Source organism: Tenrec ecaudatus, chromosome X (genome assembly GCF_050624435.1).
Source record: "Tenrec ecaudatus isolate mTenEca1 chromosome X, mTenEca1.hap1, whole genome shotgun sequence".
NCBI classification, from domain to species: Eukaryota; Metazoa; Chordata; class Mammalia; order Afrosoricida; family Tenrecidae; genus Tenrec; species Tenrec ecaudatus.
The window spans coordinates 96965355-96977630 of NC_134548.1; the positions used below are offsets into that span (position 1 = coordinate 96965355).

At 34.9% G+C, this 12276-nt stretch overlaps 1 protein-coding gene across 2 annotated transcripts in view; it reads left to right on the plus strand.

Annotated features, from left to right (window-relative positions):
• Positions 1-12276, plus strand: part of PCDH11X (protocadherin 11 X-linked) — a 955366-nt gene that overhangs the window by 55441 nt on the left and 887649 nt on the right. For both annotated transcript variants that reach the window (XM_075538649.1, XM_075538648.1), the window contains exon 2: positions 7491-8074. In XM_075538649.1, the coding sequence (XP_075394764.1) occupies positions 7535-8074 (540 nt within the window). In that variant the 5' untranslated portion in view covers positions 7491-7534. The remainder of the gene's footprint in view (positions 1-7490; positions 8075-12276) is intronic.

A 12276-nucleotide genomic window follows, 5' to 3' on the forward strand; every position in this document is an offset into this window, starting at 1 on the left:
TCTCCTAAACCCATCTATGAGGGGATCTCCAGTGGCCGACACTTGGGTCTCGGGTCTCTACTCTGCACTTCCCCCTTCATTCACTATGTATGTATATGTGTGTATATACACACATATACATACGTAGTGATTGAAGATATACATACACACACATATATATACACATTGTTTTTTCTAATTAATTAGTTATCTTTAAAATAATAGATTTTAAAGGTAATTTTGCCGCATTGCTTCTTTCCTAAATCAAATATATTATGAGTCAAAATACAGCCTGTGTACTCTCATTTACAGATCAATTTTTAAAATAATTTGTGCCCTAAAGTTTTTACATAAGATTCATAACATAGTTTCTATTTTATGTTGATATTAATGTAACATTTTATGTTACTTTAACATGTGTGCAAAGAATAAAGTAAAATTAATATTGCTAACCCTTCCTACTCAGTCACTTTTTTTTAGTTAGTTGATAAACCAAGCAACCAGAATTGGTTTTATAAAAGATACATGCCATTTTTAGCTTAAAGGTCTGTGATATTTTTTACTGTGTGATAGTTAAATAATCTGCTGTCATAATATACATTGTATCCTTTAGAAACCTGACCTTCTACAGGATATTTAGACTGCAAAATTAGTTCCTATTTAATTGGATTATTATCTACAGATATATATATATAATCTATCTACCTAGCTATCATCTATCTATCTATCTATCTATCTATCTATCTATCTATCTATCTATCTATCTATCTATCTATCTATATATCTATCCATCTATCTATCTATCTATCTCACATATCTGTTAAAACTGTTAAAATGAAATCACTGTTTGGAAAAATGTATGTACACCAGATGAAACACATCCAAGTCCTGCACTATCCAAAAAATCTTGTCAGAGGCATTTTTTTTTCCGCTGTGCTTTTCAACACTTTAAAAAGGTATTGTTCAGCAGATTTTCCCACTCAATGAATCGTTTGATCTCTTGACTGCTGCTTCCATGAGCATTGATTGGGGATGCAGGAAACCCCATATCCTTGACAATGTCAATCTTTTCTCCATTTATCATGATGCTACCTACTGGTCCAGTTGTGAGGAATTTGGTTTTCTCTGTATTGAGTAGCAATCCATACTAATGTTGCAATTCTTTATTTCATCAGCAAGTGCATTTAGTCCTTCTTACATTCAGCAAGCAAAGTCATGTCATTTGCATATTGTAGGTTTTAATAAGTCTTCCTCTAATCCTGATGCCATATGGAATATAAAAATTTGAGAATTTCCCCAAAGTTTATATTCCACTTTTTCCACAATGTTTTGAAACTCTCATGTAGTGTGTTTCCTCCTTGCTTAAACTGAAAAAAAAACAAACAAATTTTAAGACCTCTCTAAATCATATATTGAAATTTTAGAAATAATGTTAAAGAAGAATAAACTAAGTTATGTAACTCTTATTTGAGAATTGATTAATAATTATTTTTACATGATCAAATAATGTAAAATAAAGTGTTTATCAATTAACAAACCAAAATTATTGTAAAAAGGAATCCTTCAGAAAAGCTTAGAGCCAAATGTTAAGCATTAGATATGCACAAAAGAAATCAAATAAATGAGCCAATTTTGGGAATAAAATTAAATAAACTACCAGTTTAACAGCATTGAAATAACTTATTTAGTCCTCCATTTGTGCATACCAAGTTCCAGAATTACAATACTTAGTCAGTCAACCATAGAATGCATTCCACTTCCTCATTTCTCTTTGCTAGGGTCAATACCTTTACAAGTATCTGAGCCAGCAGTTGCTCTCTGTTTCCTTTACTTCAGTGATGATTGTTTCCTTGCAATGTTTTTTTCACATTCCATGATTCTTTCTTATCACCTTCTATGGCCAATTTATGCTTTTGCAAATCTGCAGAAGTATCAACTATGCATTAGAATAAGAATGCATGACTGACTAGATCTATGTCTCACTTGTTTACTTTTCATTATCCTACATTTCACATTTATGAGAATAGTACATCTACTATTTGACTACTTTATGCAAGAACACTGTTAGTTTGATAGTAGCAAATGCCAACGTGCTTGAGTGAAACACTGCCTTTGATGGTTAAGGTTAGGTGTCATTTGGGTTGGATCATGATTCATAGTGGCTTGGTAGTTATGTAATGATGTAATTTTGCAGATATGTAATGCTGACATCACTCTCCTTTTTGTGACCTTTTGTCATCACCCATTATCACATAATAACAACTTTTGCATAGCGACTTGTCTTTGGAAATCAATTATGTAAATAAGTGGGACATGGGTGTTAATGGTTGTGTTAGTCTGGGTACATTACAATAATAAATCCACAGAAATTCATATGTATAAGAGAGTTTTGTAGAAAGGGTAAGTGCATCAAGAAAACATCTTAACCTGGTGCGGGCCAAGCCCACAAGTCCAACATTAACCCATATGTCCGACATAAAGTCCTCCTCCATCTTACAAAACACACACAAGGAAGCCGACTGCAGGAGGAAAGCCAAGTCCGTGAATGTGTAAGCCTCTCAGCACAGGCAGGGTTTCCACATGGCTGCCCCAGTACCCAGGGCTGCATCAGGGTAGGTCCATGTTGCTTCTCCTTAGGGATGGCTTGCAGGAAGTGAGTCTTGCCAGTTGAATCATGGAACTGGCTAAGGCAGCTGCACCCTGATCCAACCATCAGAAAGCAAGAGACCCAAGAACTAGAAAGGCAAGGTTCACTGAGCCATTTATCTCTCTGCCCTTCAATTAACCCCACATGTGTTTATTGGCCAGGTTGGCACAATAAACTTAACTAACTCAATGACGTATGTTTACATTAACTATTTAAATGCCCTATATAGTCGAGTATAAGTTGACTTGCATATCAGCTGAGGCACCTACTTTTGCCACAAAACTGCATAAAAAATGTGCTGAAAAACTCACCTTATACACTAGTATATGCAGTAATCATGTGATGGGGGACAAGTAGAATTAGGATAATGTGGATGATAGCAGATAGAAAATAACTAAATTTGCACCATTTAAGTTATTTGGTTTATAGTATGTATCCAAATCTTTTGCTCTGAATTATATCAAGTTCATTCAAATAAGCCATAGCTTCCGTTGTGGCAAACATCAAAGAAACACCACAGATATTATGCATTGAAATTGTTCAATCTTTTTTTGGTTTGATCATCTAGAATTTCATATTTGAAAGACTTAGTTTCACTATGTATTTACATTTTATTTTAGAATTTCTCTAAAAATATAAAATGAACTTTGTTAATTTTTTTAGCTTTTTATTTTTTTCTGTGTATTTTTAGACTTTTGTAGTTGCTTATTTAGTTTTTGCTTCTACTGTCTCTGATTGTTACTGTTTCTATCCCTCTGTCCAATATCTATGTAGTACATCTAAAAAAACCATCAATTAAATAACAAAAATGCTACTGAAATCTGTAGAAAATTTAATTCTTTGTGTATATGTCCACATTTTACCCCTATCAATTTCCAAGTAACCTTAGATTATAACAGTTTTCAGACATGGGATAAGCATATATTATTACCTTGTCATTTGTTCTCTATATTGAAAAGCAAAAGCACATAAATATATGTATGTAAGCCTTTTTTTTCTTGAATAAGAGAGAGAAGTTTGTGTTGGGCTGCTAACAGCAAGGTTAGCAAAAGCACTGGCCACTCAGTGGGAGAGAGATGAGGCTATCTACTCCTATAAAGAGTTATAGTCTTATGATCTCACAGGAGCTTTTCTACCCTCTCCTAAAGGGTCGCTATGAGTTGTCATCGACTCCATGACAACGAGTTTGGTGTTGGGAAATCACAGAGTAAGGGAAAATGTACTAGGATTCAAGTTCAGACATGGCAGAATTCATTCCAAACATGTTTTAACATGTCTGTGCAATGAGTGCCTGTCTTTGAACTTTTTCTCACAATTATCCTTGTTTCAGGCTCACTAGGATGGCTTTCAAAAAGATCCAACAAAAACTAAAAGGAGGCGTTTCAGTAATTTGCTGGACCAATTAAATTAAAGGTAGAGAGGTCAACTCTGAAGACTATGACAACTTTTATTTTAGTATCCCCAAAGTGTAATCTTGATAGATGTTCTTGAAGGACAGGGATGACAATGGGGGTCTCTTTAGGAAGACGTTTTCAAAGAAAAGCTAAAACCGCTTTGACGGGAAAAAGGCCAGGCAAGTTATGCCGAGGATTCTTTTTTTCCCATCGAGATAATGAACCTACTCATTGTTTGAGGTTGGCACGGGCTCTCCTACCAGTTTCACTGAGAAACCTTAGCCCATTTGCGCTATATTCCTGATCCTACTTCTCCAGAGTTGGTTTTATTTCCCAAACTCAAAGGTCTTTGAAAAAGAACATGATTTGGGGTCCTTGGGGCATGTCAAAACTACCAGTTTAAGTGGTGTGAATCAAAGCGTGCACAATTCTTCATGGGAGCGTTCAATGGAAATGCCTTCAATAGTATATAGACCTAGATGGACAATATGTAGAGAAAAAAACACCATCGCAGATTGATATTTTTGTTTAAGGAAAGTTTCTATAATTTGTAGCAATACTCTCTGACATCCTCACATATGTATATGCAGCAGCTAAATTTCTGTACCGGTCATCTAAGGAATTACACTATTTCTAGGGAAAACCCTTTTAATTTCAGAGGCAAAAGTTAATTCTTGTGTAACTCATGGAAATGTGGTTATTTTAATATGCAACTTTATGCTTTGATAGAGATAGTTGGATTTGCTGGACATAGGTGAAAACACGGGATTAAATGTGTTATGGGATATTTATGGTACCACATGCAAACTCTATGGGTTCACAAAGTTTTGTTCCCTGATGCATTCTCAATGCCAAAAACAGTGCCTGACATCTACATGCTGAATAAGTTATTTGTTTAATAAGTTACTAAATCTTGAACTAAGTTCCTCTGAAGCCATGTACTAACTACTGAAAATCTTACTTGCAGGTTTGAAATAATTTATATTTGCTTAAGATCTAGAAATTGTATTATCTTTTCCTGAATTGTTCTTTTTATAACTTAAATAATTTTAAAGCAATAAAACACTTATTAAAATGACTTATTTGAAATTATTAAAGATAGACTAAAGAAGATTTAGAATGGAATTGGAAAAGGGGGACTGTTGAGAATGAGCTCACTTTTTAATTCTTCAAATTTAATTTGAATTTAAAAATAATCTTTAATTGTTTACCTTATGTAAAGAGTTTGCAATATGCATGCAATATTTTCAAGGACAATGTATAGTATTCTAGTTGTAATAATGTGTGATAGAAAAGGGTAAGATAGGAATAGAATGGTAGTTACTTTGTTTTTATTTTTGCTTATGTTTACATGGTTTTAAAAAAATCACACAATAAACATTCCATTTTTTCTGTATGTTCTAGATGCACACTGTGTAAGAGACACATATATGTATTTATAGTCAGCATGAATAAAGTATTTTTATTCTCATATTCATTAAGGAGTATCTGGACAGTAATTCACAAGAGACTGAGGCTTGAGAAGCTTTCTTTATTACACACAATCTCAGTGCTCATCATTTAGCAGGTGATGCTAAAAATATAACACCACAGACAATAGCTCTTTGTGTTGTTTACTAGATAATGTTTTCAAAATTAGCACTGATTAATAGTATACCTAAAATGTTTCAGAAATGTCACCAACTGGTCAATCAACTGTCACCAACTGGTCAATTTGGGTTTGTAATATCTATTTCTAAGATTCTGTGATAAATAATTTATAAAAATGGGATTTGAAATTTTTACCTTGATCATTCTTGTGTCTACTCAACATCTAATCAACCTAAGTTTTTGCAACAAATGCATTTATCTTATGCTGATTGAACATAGAAAGCTTCAGTTAAAAAATATTGTGTTTCTTCCCACACATGCATGTAGGTGGTACAAACAAATGCTTACGTGGTGGCAGTTCTAACACTCATCCTGGAATAGGTTTGGTGATCGGTTTCCCAAAAGGTTAAATACTTTCAAACCCTGTGGAGCAGTGCTAATATGCACAGGTGGGTTTGCCATGAGTCAAAGTCACCTGGACATCAGCTGTCGACACCAGTGTGCATAAATTCTTTTTAAAAAATTCAGATGTACATTTAAGCAGCCAGACAATTCATGGATGCATTATTAAAATAAGAGCATGATACCCATATCAAGTTATTTCCATCATGATATGTCTCCCTGATTCTAAAACCATTGCTAAAACTCTGATAACATTATTGATTATGAATAAATACTGAGAATTCCTTAATTAGATAACTAGATGCATTAATACTTTTCTACAATAGATTTTAAATGACCATATGGTAACTGATCTTCTAAAATTGCTGAGAGCCCATATTAACCACTATTTAATTATAAAAATAAAACATCTGGTAGGGTTTAGTACAGCATGATGCAGATGTCCTTTTTTGTGTCTATGTAGTGTATTACCTACAATTAATCCAAAAGCAGATTAAAATGTTTCATGATACTGGAGTTAAACATATTTAACATATGAAATTGAGAAATGTTTTGAAAATTATAAGGTTTTCAGATTTCATTCTTTTAACACAATAATTAAAAACTGAAATAATTTGGGCGATTTTCAGTTAGTGAAAAATAATAAATGGTAGGAAAAAGTCTATAAAGATTGTTTCTTGACTCACAATTTCATAGTGTTTTAAAATGTGCTTTATGTTTTTAAACATTCTAAGCTGTCCCTTGTGGTTAATTTCTATGCCAGTTCAAATATGTGAAATTCATGTTTATGTGGTCTACTCTTTGCAACACTCTAAGGATAGCTTTTCAGATTTGGGATGTCTTCTTGTCCAACTCTTTCACTGAATATGTGGATGCCCTTTACCTAATTTGAAATATATGGATGCAAACTGGTGGCCAAGCTTCTACTGCAATACCCATATACTTCACCACCTTCTTAACACTTAAATTTTTGTTTGTTTGCTTCTTTCCAGATTGATCTAATAGGCAGTCTTTTTAAAAAAATATTTTAAAAAATTCTTTTAGGCAATTCTTTATGTTGACATAAAGTTGTTAGGAGATGTCAAGATGGTGTCAACTCCTAGCGACCCTACTAAAACCAGACAAGGAAGGGGCTTTCTACTCCGGTGGAGAGCTACAGCCTTGGACACTCACAGGGGCAGTTCTACGCTGTCCTGTAGGATCACTATGAGTTGGCATCACCTCAATAGCAGCGAGATGTATGTCTTTAATAGTGCACATGTTTAACATTTAAACCAGAGCTATAATCTGTAAATATGCCTACTATTAGGTTCAACACACATTTATCATGAGTCTTTTGTTGTGGTAGTATTCTTATTTCATATAATGAATTTTAATTTAAAGCTGAGCATTTTGTTGACACGCATTTTTATAGTTGGTTTCTTAATTTTTATTTTGCTTCTCTTCTTTCTTTCTTTCCCCCCCTTTCTCTTCATTAGTGTTCTGTGGATTGATACAGCAAACTGCACCAATTGTACCTGGTATGGACTTGTTGTCCGGGACGTATATTTTTGCGGTCCTGTTAGCATGCGTCGTGTTCCAGTCTGGCGCCCAGGAGAAGAACTACACTGTCCGGGAAGAAATGCCAGAAAACGTCTTGATAGGCGACTTACGGAAAGACCTTAACTTGTCCCTGATTCCATATAAGTCCTTGACAACGCCCATGCATTTCAAGTTAGTGTACAAGACTGGGGAGGTGCCACTGATTCGCATTGAAGAGAGTACTGGTGAGATCTTCACTACCGGTGCGCGTATGGATCGTGAGAAGCTATGTGCAGGTATCTCAGTGGAAGCCCGTTGTTTTTATGAAGTGGAGGTTGCCGTTTTGCCGGATGAAATATTTAGACTGATTAAGATACGTTTTTTGATAGAAGACATCAATGATAATGCACCATTATTCCCAGCAACCGTTATCAATATATCAATTCCGGAGAACTCTGCTATAAACTCTCGATATGCTCTTCCAGCAGCCATTGATCCTGACGTAGGACAAAACGCAGTTCAAAACTACCAACTAATTAAGGTGAGATCTTTTAAAAACTCTCTTTATTGAAGCCATCTAATTTTTTTTAAGGAGAAAAGAAAATAGAAAAGGGGAGCCTCGCTAAATGTACTTGAAATACTGTGAGTAAACCACCTCAATTTTTCTACGTTTCATAAAACCTCAATGGAGAGATTTGATCAATCCAATGTTTGCAATTGAGTAAGCTTTATAAATATTTATTTTACCTAGCAGTAATTTTCCAACCATTGTTTGCCTTTCTCTTAATGTTCAGTTATTATAGTCAAATAAATAGTTCTGCTCCACTACATAAAAATCCACGTCTGGTTTCCTATCGCAGTCTTAATGTGCCTGGTCCTGATTCTGCCACTAATTTGACCTCATTGAAGCGAATCTAAATGTTTAGGCTGCGCTCTCAAACCTGTGTATGACTTTTTCTACGTGGTTATTTCTTTGAAGGAATAGATGGAACTACCCTTTTTTAGTGGTGTTTCTACTCATATGGTATTTATATTATATACCAGTACATGGTATTTTTACACATATATGATATCATGATATTTATCTTGATCACCAGAAGTCAAGGTAAGATCTTTGCTTTCTAAAACATCAGAATGAAATCATGTCTTAGCCAATTTGCAATTAATGTTAAATAAGGACACTTTGGTCAAATTCATTGAAAAATATAATCAACTATAAATCGCAATAATCTCATTAGCTAAAAAATAGTGAATTTGATTTGGATCTTTGGGTGGGGAAGGCAGAGGAGCAGATAGATGGAATATGTGCTAGTCTTTAACATATGGGCAGAGTGGTCTTTTTTTTCCACATGAACATGTGGGTCTTCTTAATTACCAACTTGCCATGTAGAGTAATAAGGAATTCAGATTTGGACACAAGCTATGTTTACAATGCACTTAAATGATCTTGGAAAATACATAATAAAAACAAATATACAGATTAAATATACATATAATCATGTAGCTTTTCATACTGATATACTACCAGAGTAGATTGCCATAATGGCCAAGGTTAAAAGCATATTTGAATAACATATAAATTAATTAGTCTGGAATATGTCATCTAAATGTTTTGACATGGAGGGTGCAATATTGTAGAGTTCTCTACTGTTGCATATGTTATGAAGATACATTTGTTTATGAATACTTTCAGAGTCAGAAAATCATCTCTAAAAATGAATTTAAATGAAGTGTAGCTTTTTGGGTGTGAAACAGAAAGATAATTAATAGTTGGCTCTAAAATGAGCAACGTATTTGGTCTGTGTATTGATACAACCTTATTTGATGAAATGGGAAAATATGCAGGGATCTGATAAGGTGCTCAGGTTTATGCTTAGTACTGAATACACATACAGGCACCAATTTAATCATATGGACCTCTAGTGTCTTCTGTCATAAAGTGAGGATGATTATATAGATTCAAGAGGAGTTGAATTGGAAAGAGTAGGCACGATGAGGAAGTGAGTAGCATTGCTGGTTGCTTGGTAGAATTCTCACTTGCCATGTGGCAGAACCAGTTTGGATTCCCAGTCAGGGCACTTCATGCATTTGGCATACTTCTTGTCAGTGGAGGCTTGTGTGTTGCTATGGCACTTGACAGATTTCAGTGGAGTTTCCAGATTACAGTGGAATTCATTTTTTTAAAGGAGCCCTAGTGGCCTGGTTACACATTTGGCTGCTAACCACAAGGTCAGCAGTTTGAAACCACAGCCACTCCACAGGGGAAATAATAGACTTCCACTCTTACAATGGGCTACAGTATTGGAAGTCCACAGGGGTAGTTCTGTTCTGCTTTACAGGATCGGTTTGAGTTGGAATCAACTCGATGGCAGTGAGTGTGATGAGACATATATTTTGAAAATCATCCAGTGAACCTCTTTTAATTATAACAATCAGATCCACAGCCCAGCCTGGGTATGGTGCAGGATTGAACAGTATTTTGTTTCATTGTGCATGGGGTTACTATGAAATCGGAGCCAACTAGGTTTAGCTAATAACAATGTAAATATACTGACATTGAACATTTCAGAGATGATTTAAACCATTTGACAGTAGAAATATACATGGAAATAAAAGCTTATTGCTTTTAATAATAAATTATATAGGAGAGAGTGTGATACAAAAATGCTATCCATTAGAATGTTCTGTAGTATTCAAAGTTCTATTATATGTGGTATGAAATTCAGTAGTTATGCTTCACGTGTAGCTTTAGAACCCTTGAAATTTGAATTTATTTTTAATAACTATACATGCCTTGCTATGTGCCTTCACATAGTGATAGTCAGATATGACAGAATAGAACTGTACTTACAGCTTTACTAGGCACTGATCTTTATGGGAGCAGATCTATAGTGGATCTCTTCTGCTGGTTGGTTCCAACCCACAATCTTTCAGTTAGCAGCTGAGTGTGTAACCATTTCACCACTAGAGTTTCTCCATATGTTACTCTTGCCACTTCTAAGATAGCATAACCAAAAGAAAGAAAGGTAGTTTCTTGCGAAAATTAAAAGGTAAAATACAAATGGAATCTACTAAATTTAAATCAGGTAAGAGGATCTCCCAACTACCTTGACACATGTGTTTTTTTTCCTTGTATTTTTTAAATACTTTTATTGGGGGATCTTACATCTTTTTAAATGTGGTGGGTTAATCAATTATTTGGTTGATTTTCCCTCAAGGAGAATAAATGCTTTAAAATTCTAATGGTTTCAAGTCTTACAATTATGGTACAACAATTAAACGTGCAGACACAATTTCAGCATTATTTTAAACATGTATGCTTTCATTTAATTTTCTCTGAAAGATTGTCAGCAAATGACAAAAGGATCGAGTAAATAGAAGTCTTTAGATTAGTTTTAGGGATAAAAATGCTTTAAAATGCTTTTGTGGTTTAGAATGTGTACTAAATCTGTAGTGAAAAGTGTGATGTACCTAAAAGTAAAGGGACATTTATAGGCTCATGGAAAAATACTCTCCTCATTGCTTGTAAAAATAATGAAAATGGAACACAAAGTGTTGCCCTAGAAATGCAAAGCACTATGACACAAATCATATTAACTGCATGCACTTTAGACTTATAATAAAAAGGCTCTTCCAGTGCACATGGTCCTGTCTAGCTGGATTTGTATGGTAGAACTGGGGTCATGATAGTAGGTGGGTGGGAGGGGGGAACATTAAAGAACTAGAGAATGTTGTGTGTTTCATTGGTGTTATACTGAACTCTGGCTGACTCATCCCTTTCTTGTGACCCTTGTGTGAGGGGATGTCCAATTGTCTACAGATTGGCTTTGGGTCTCCATTCTGATCCCCATCGTTCACATCAATATAATCGTTTGTTTTGGGTTTCTGGTGCCTGATTCTTGATCCTGTTGACATCTCGTGATCACACAGGCTAGTATGATTCTTCCATGTGGGCTTTGTTGCTTACCTGCTAGATGGCTGTTTATTTAACTTCAAGCTTTTAAGATCCCAGGTGCTATATCTTCTAGTAGCTGGGCACTATGAATATTCTGCACCACATTTACTAATGCACCCATATTGTCTTCAGTGAACTTGTCTGGAGGGTGAGCATTACAGAATGTCAGGTTGTTGGAACAAAGTGTTGTGTTGAGGGAGAACTTGAGTAGAGAGAGGCCCAGTGCCTGTCTGCTTCCTTAACACTTAACATATAAATATATGCGCATAGGCCTATATCATGATCGTTATACACATTAATATATTTACATATGTTCACACCTCTATTTATACCTCTATAAATACATGTCTTTTGCCTCCTTATCCTTTCTTTTGTTTCCTTTTACATTCCTCCTAAGAAATCTCGACACACAGAATTCAGGGGAAAAAACAACAACCCCGGGAACAGCAATGGTGGGAGTATTGATACCATCAGGATAGAGGGAAAGTGGGGGGAACCAGGTGAGAGGAGCAAGGGGGAAGTGATCACAATGATTGATGTATAGGTCCCCCCAAGGGGGATGAATGACAGAAATGTGCATGAAAGGAGACAGCTGATGGTGTAAGATATGAAAAAAAATGATAATTTATCATTTATCCAGGGTTCATGCAGGTTAGAAGTGGGGGAGGGAGGAATAAAAGAGGAGATGATATCATGGGTTCAAGTAGAGCGAACATGTTTTAAAAATGATGATGGCAACATATGAACAAAAGTTCTTGGTACAATTGATGTATGGATTGTAATAAGAG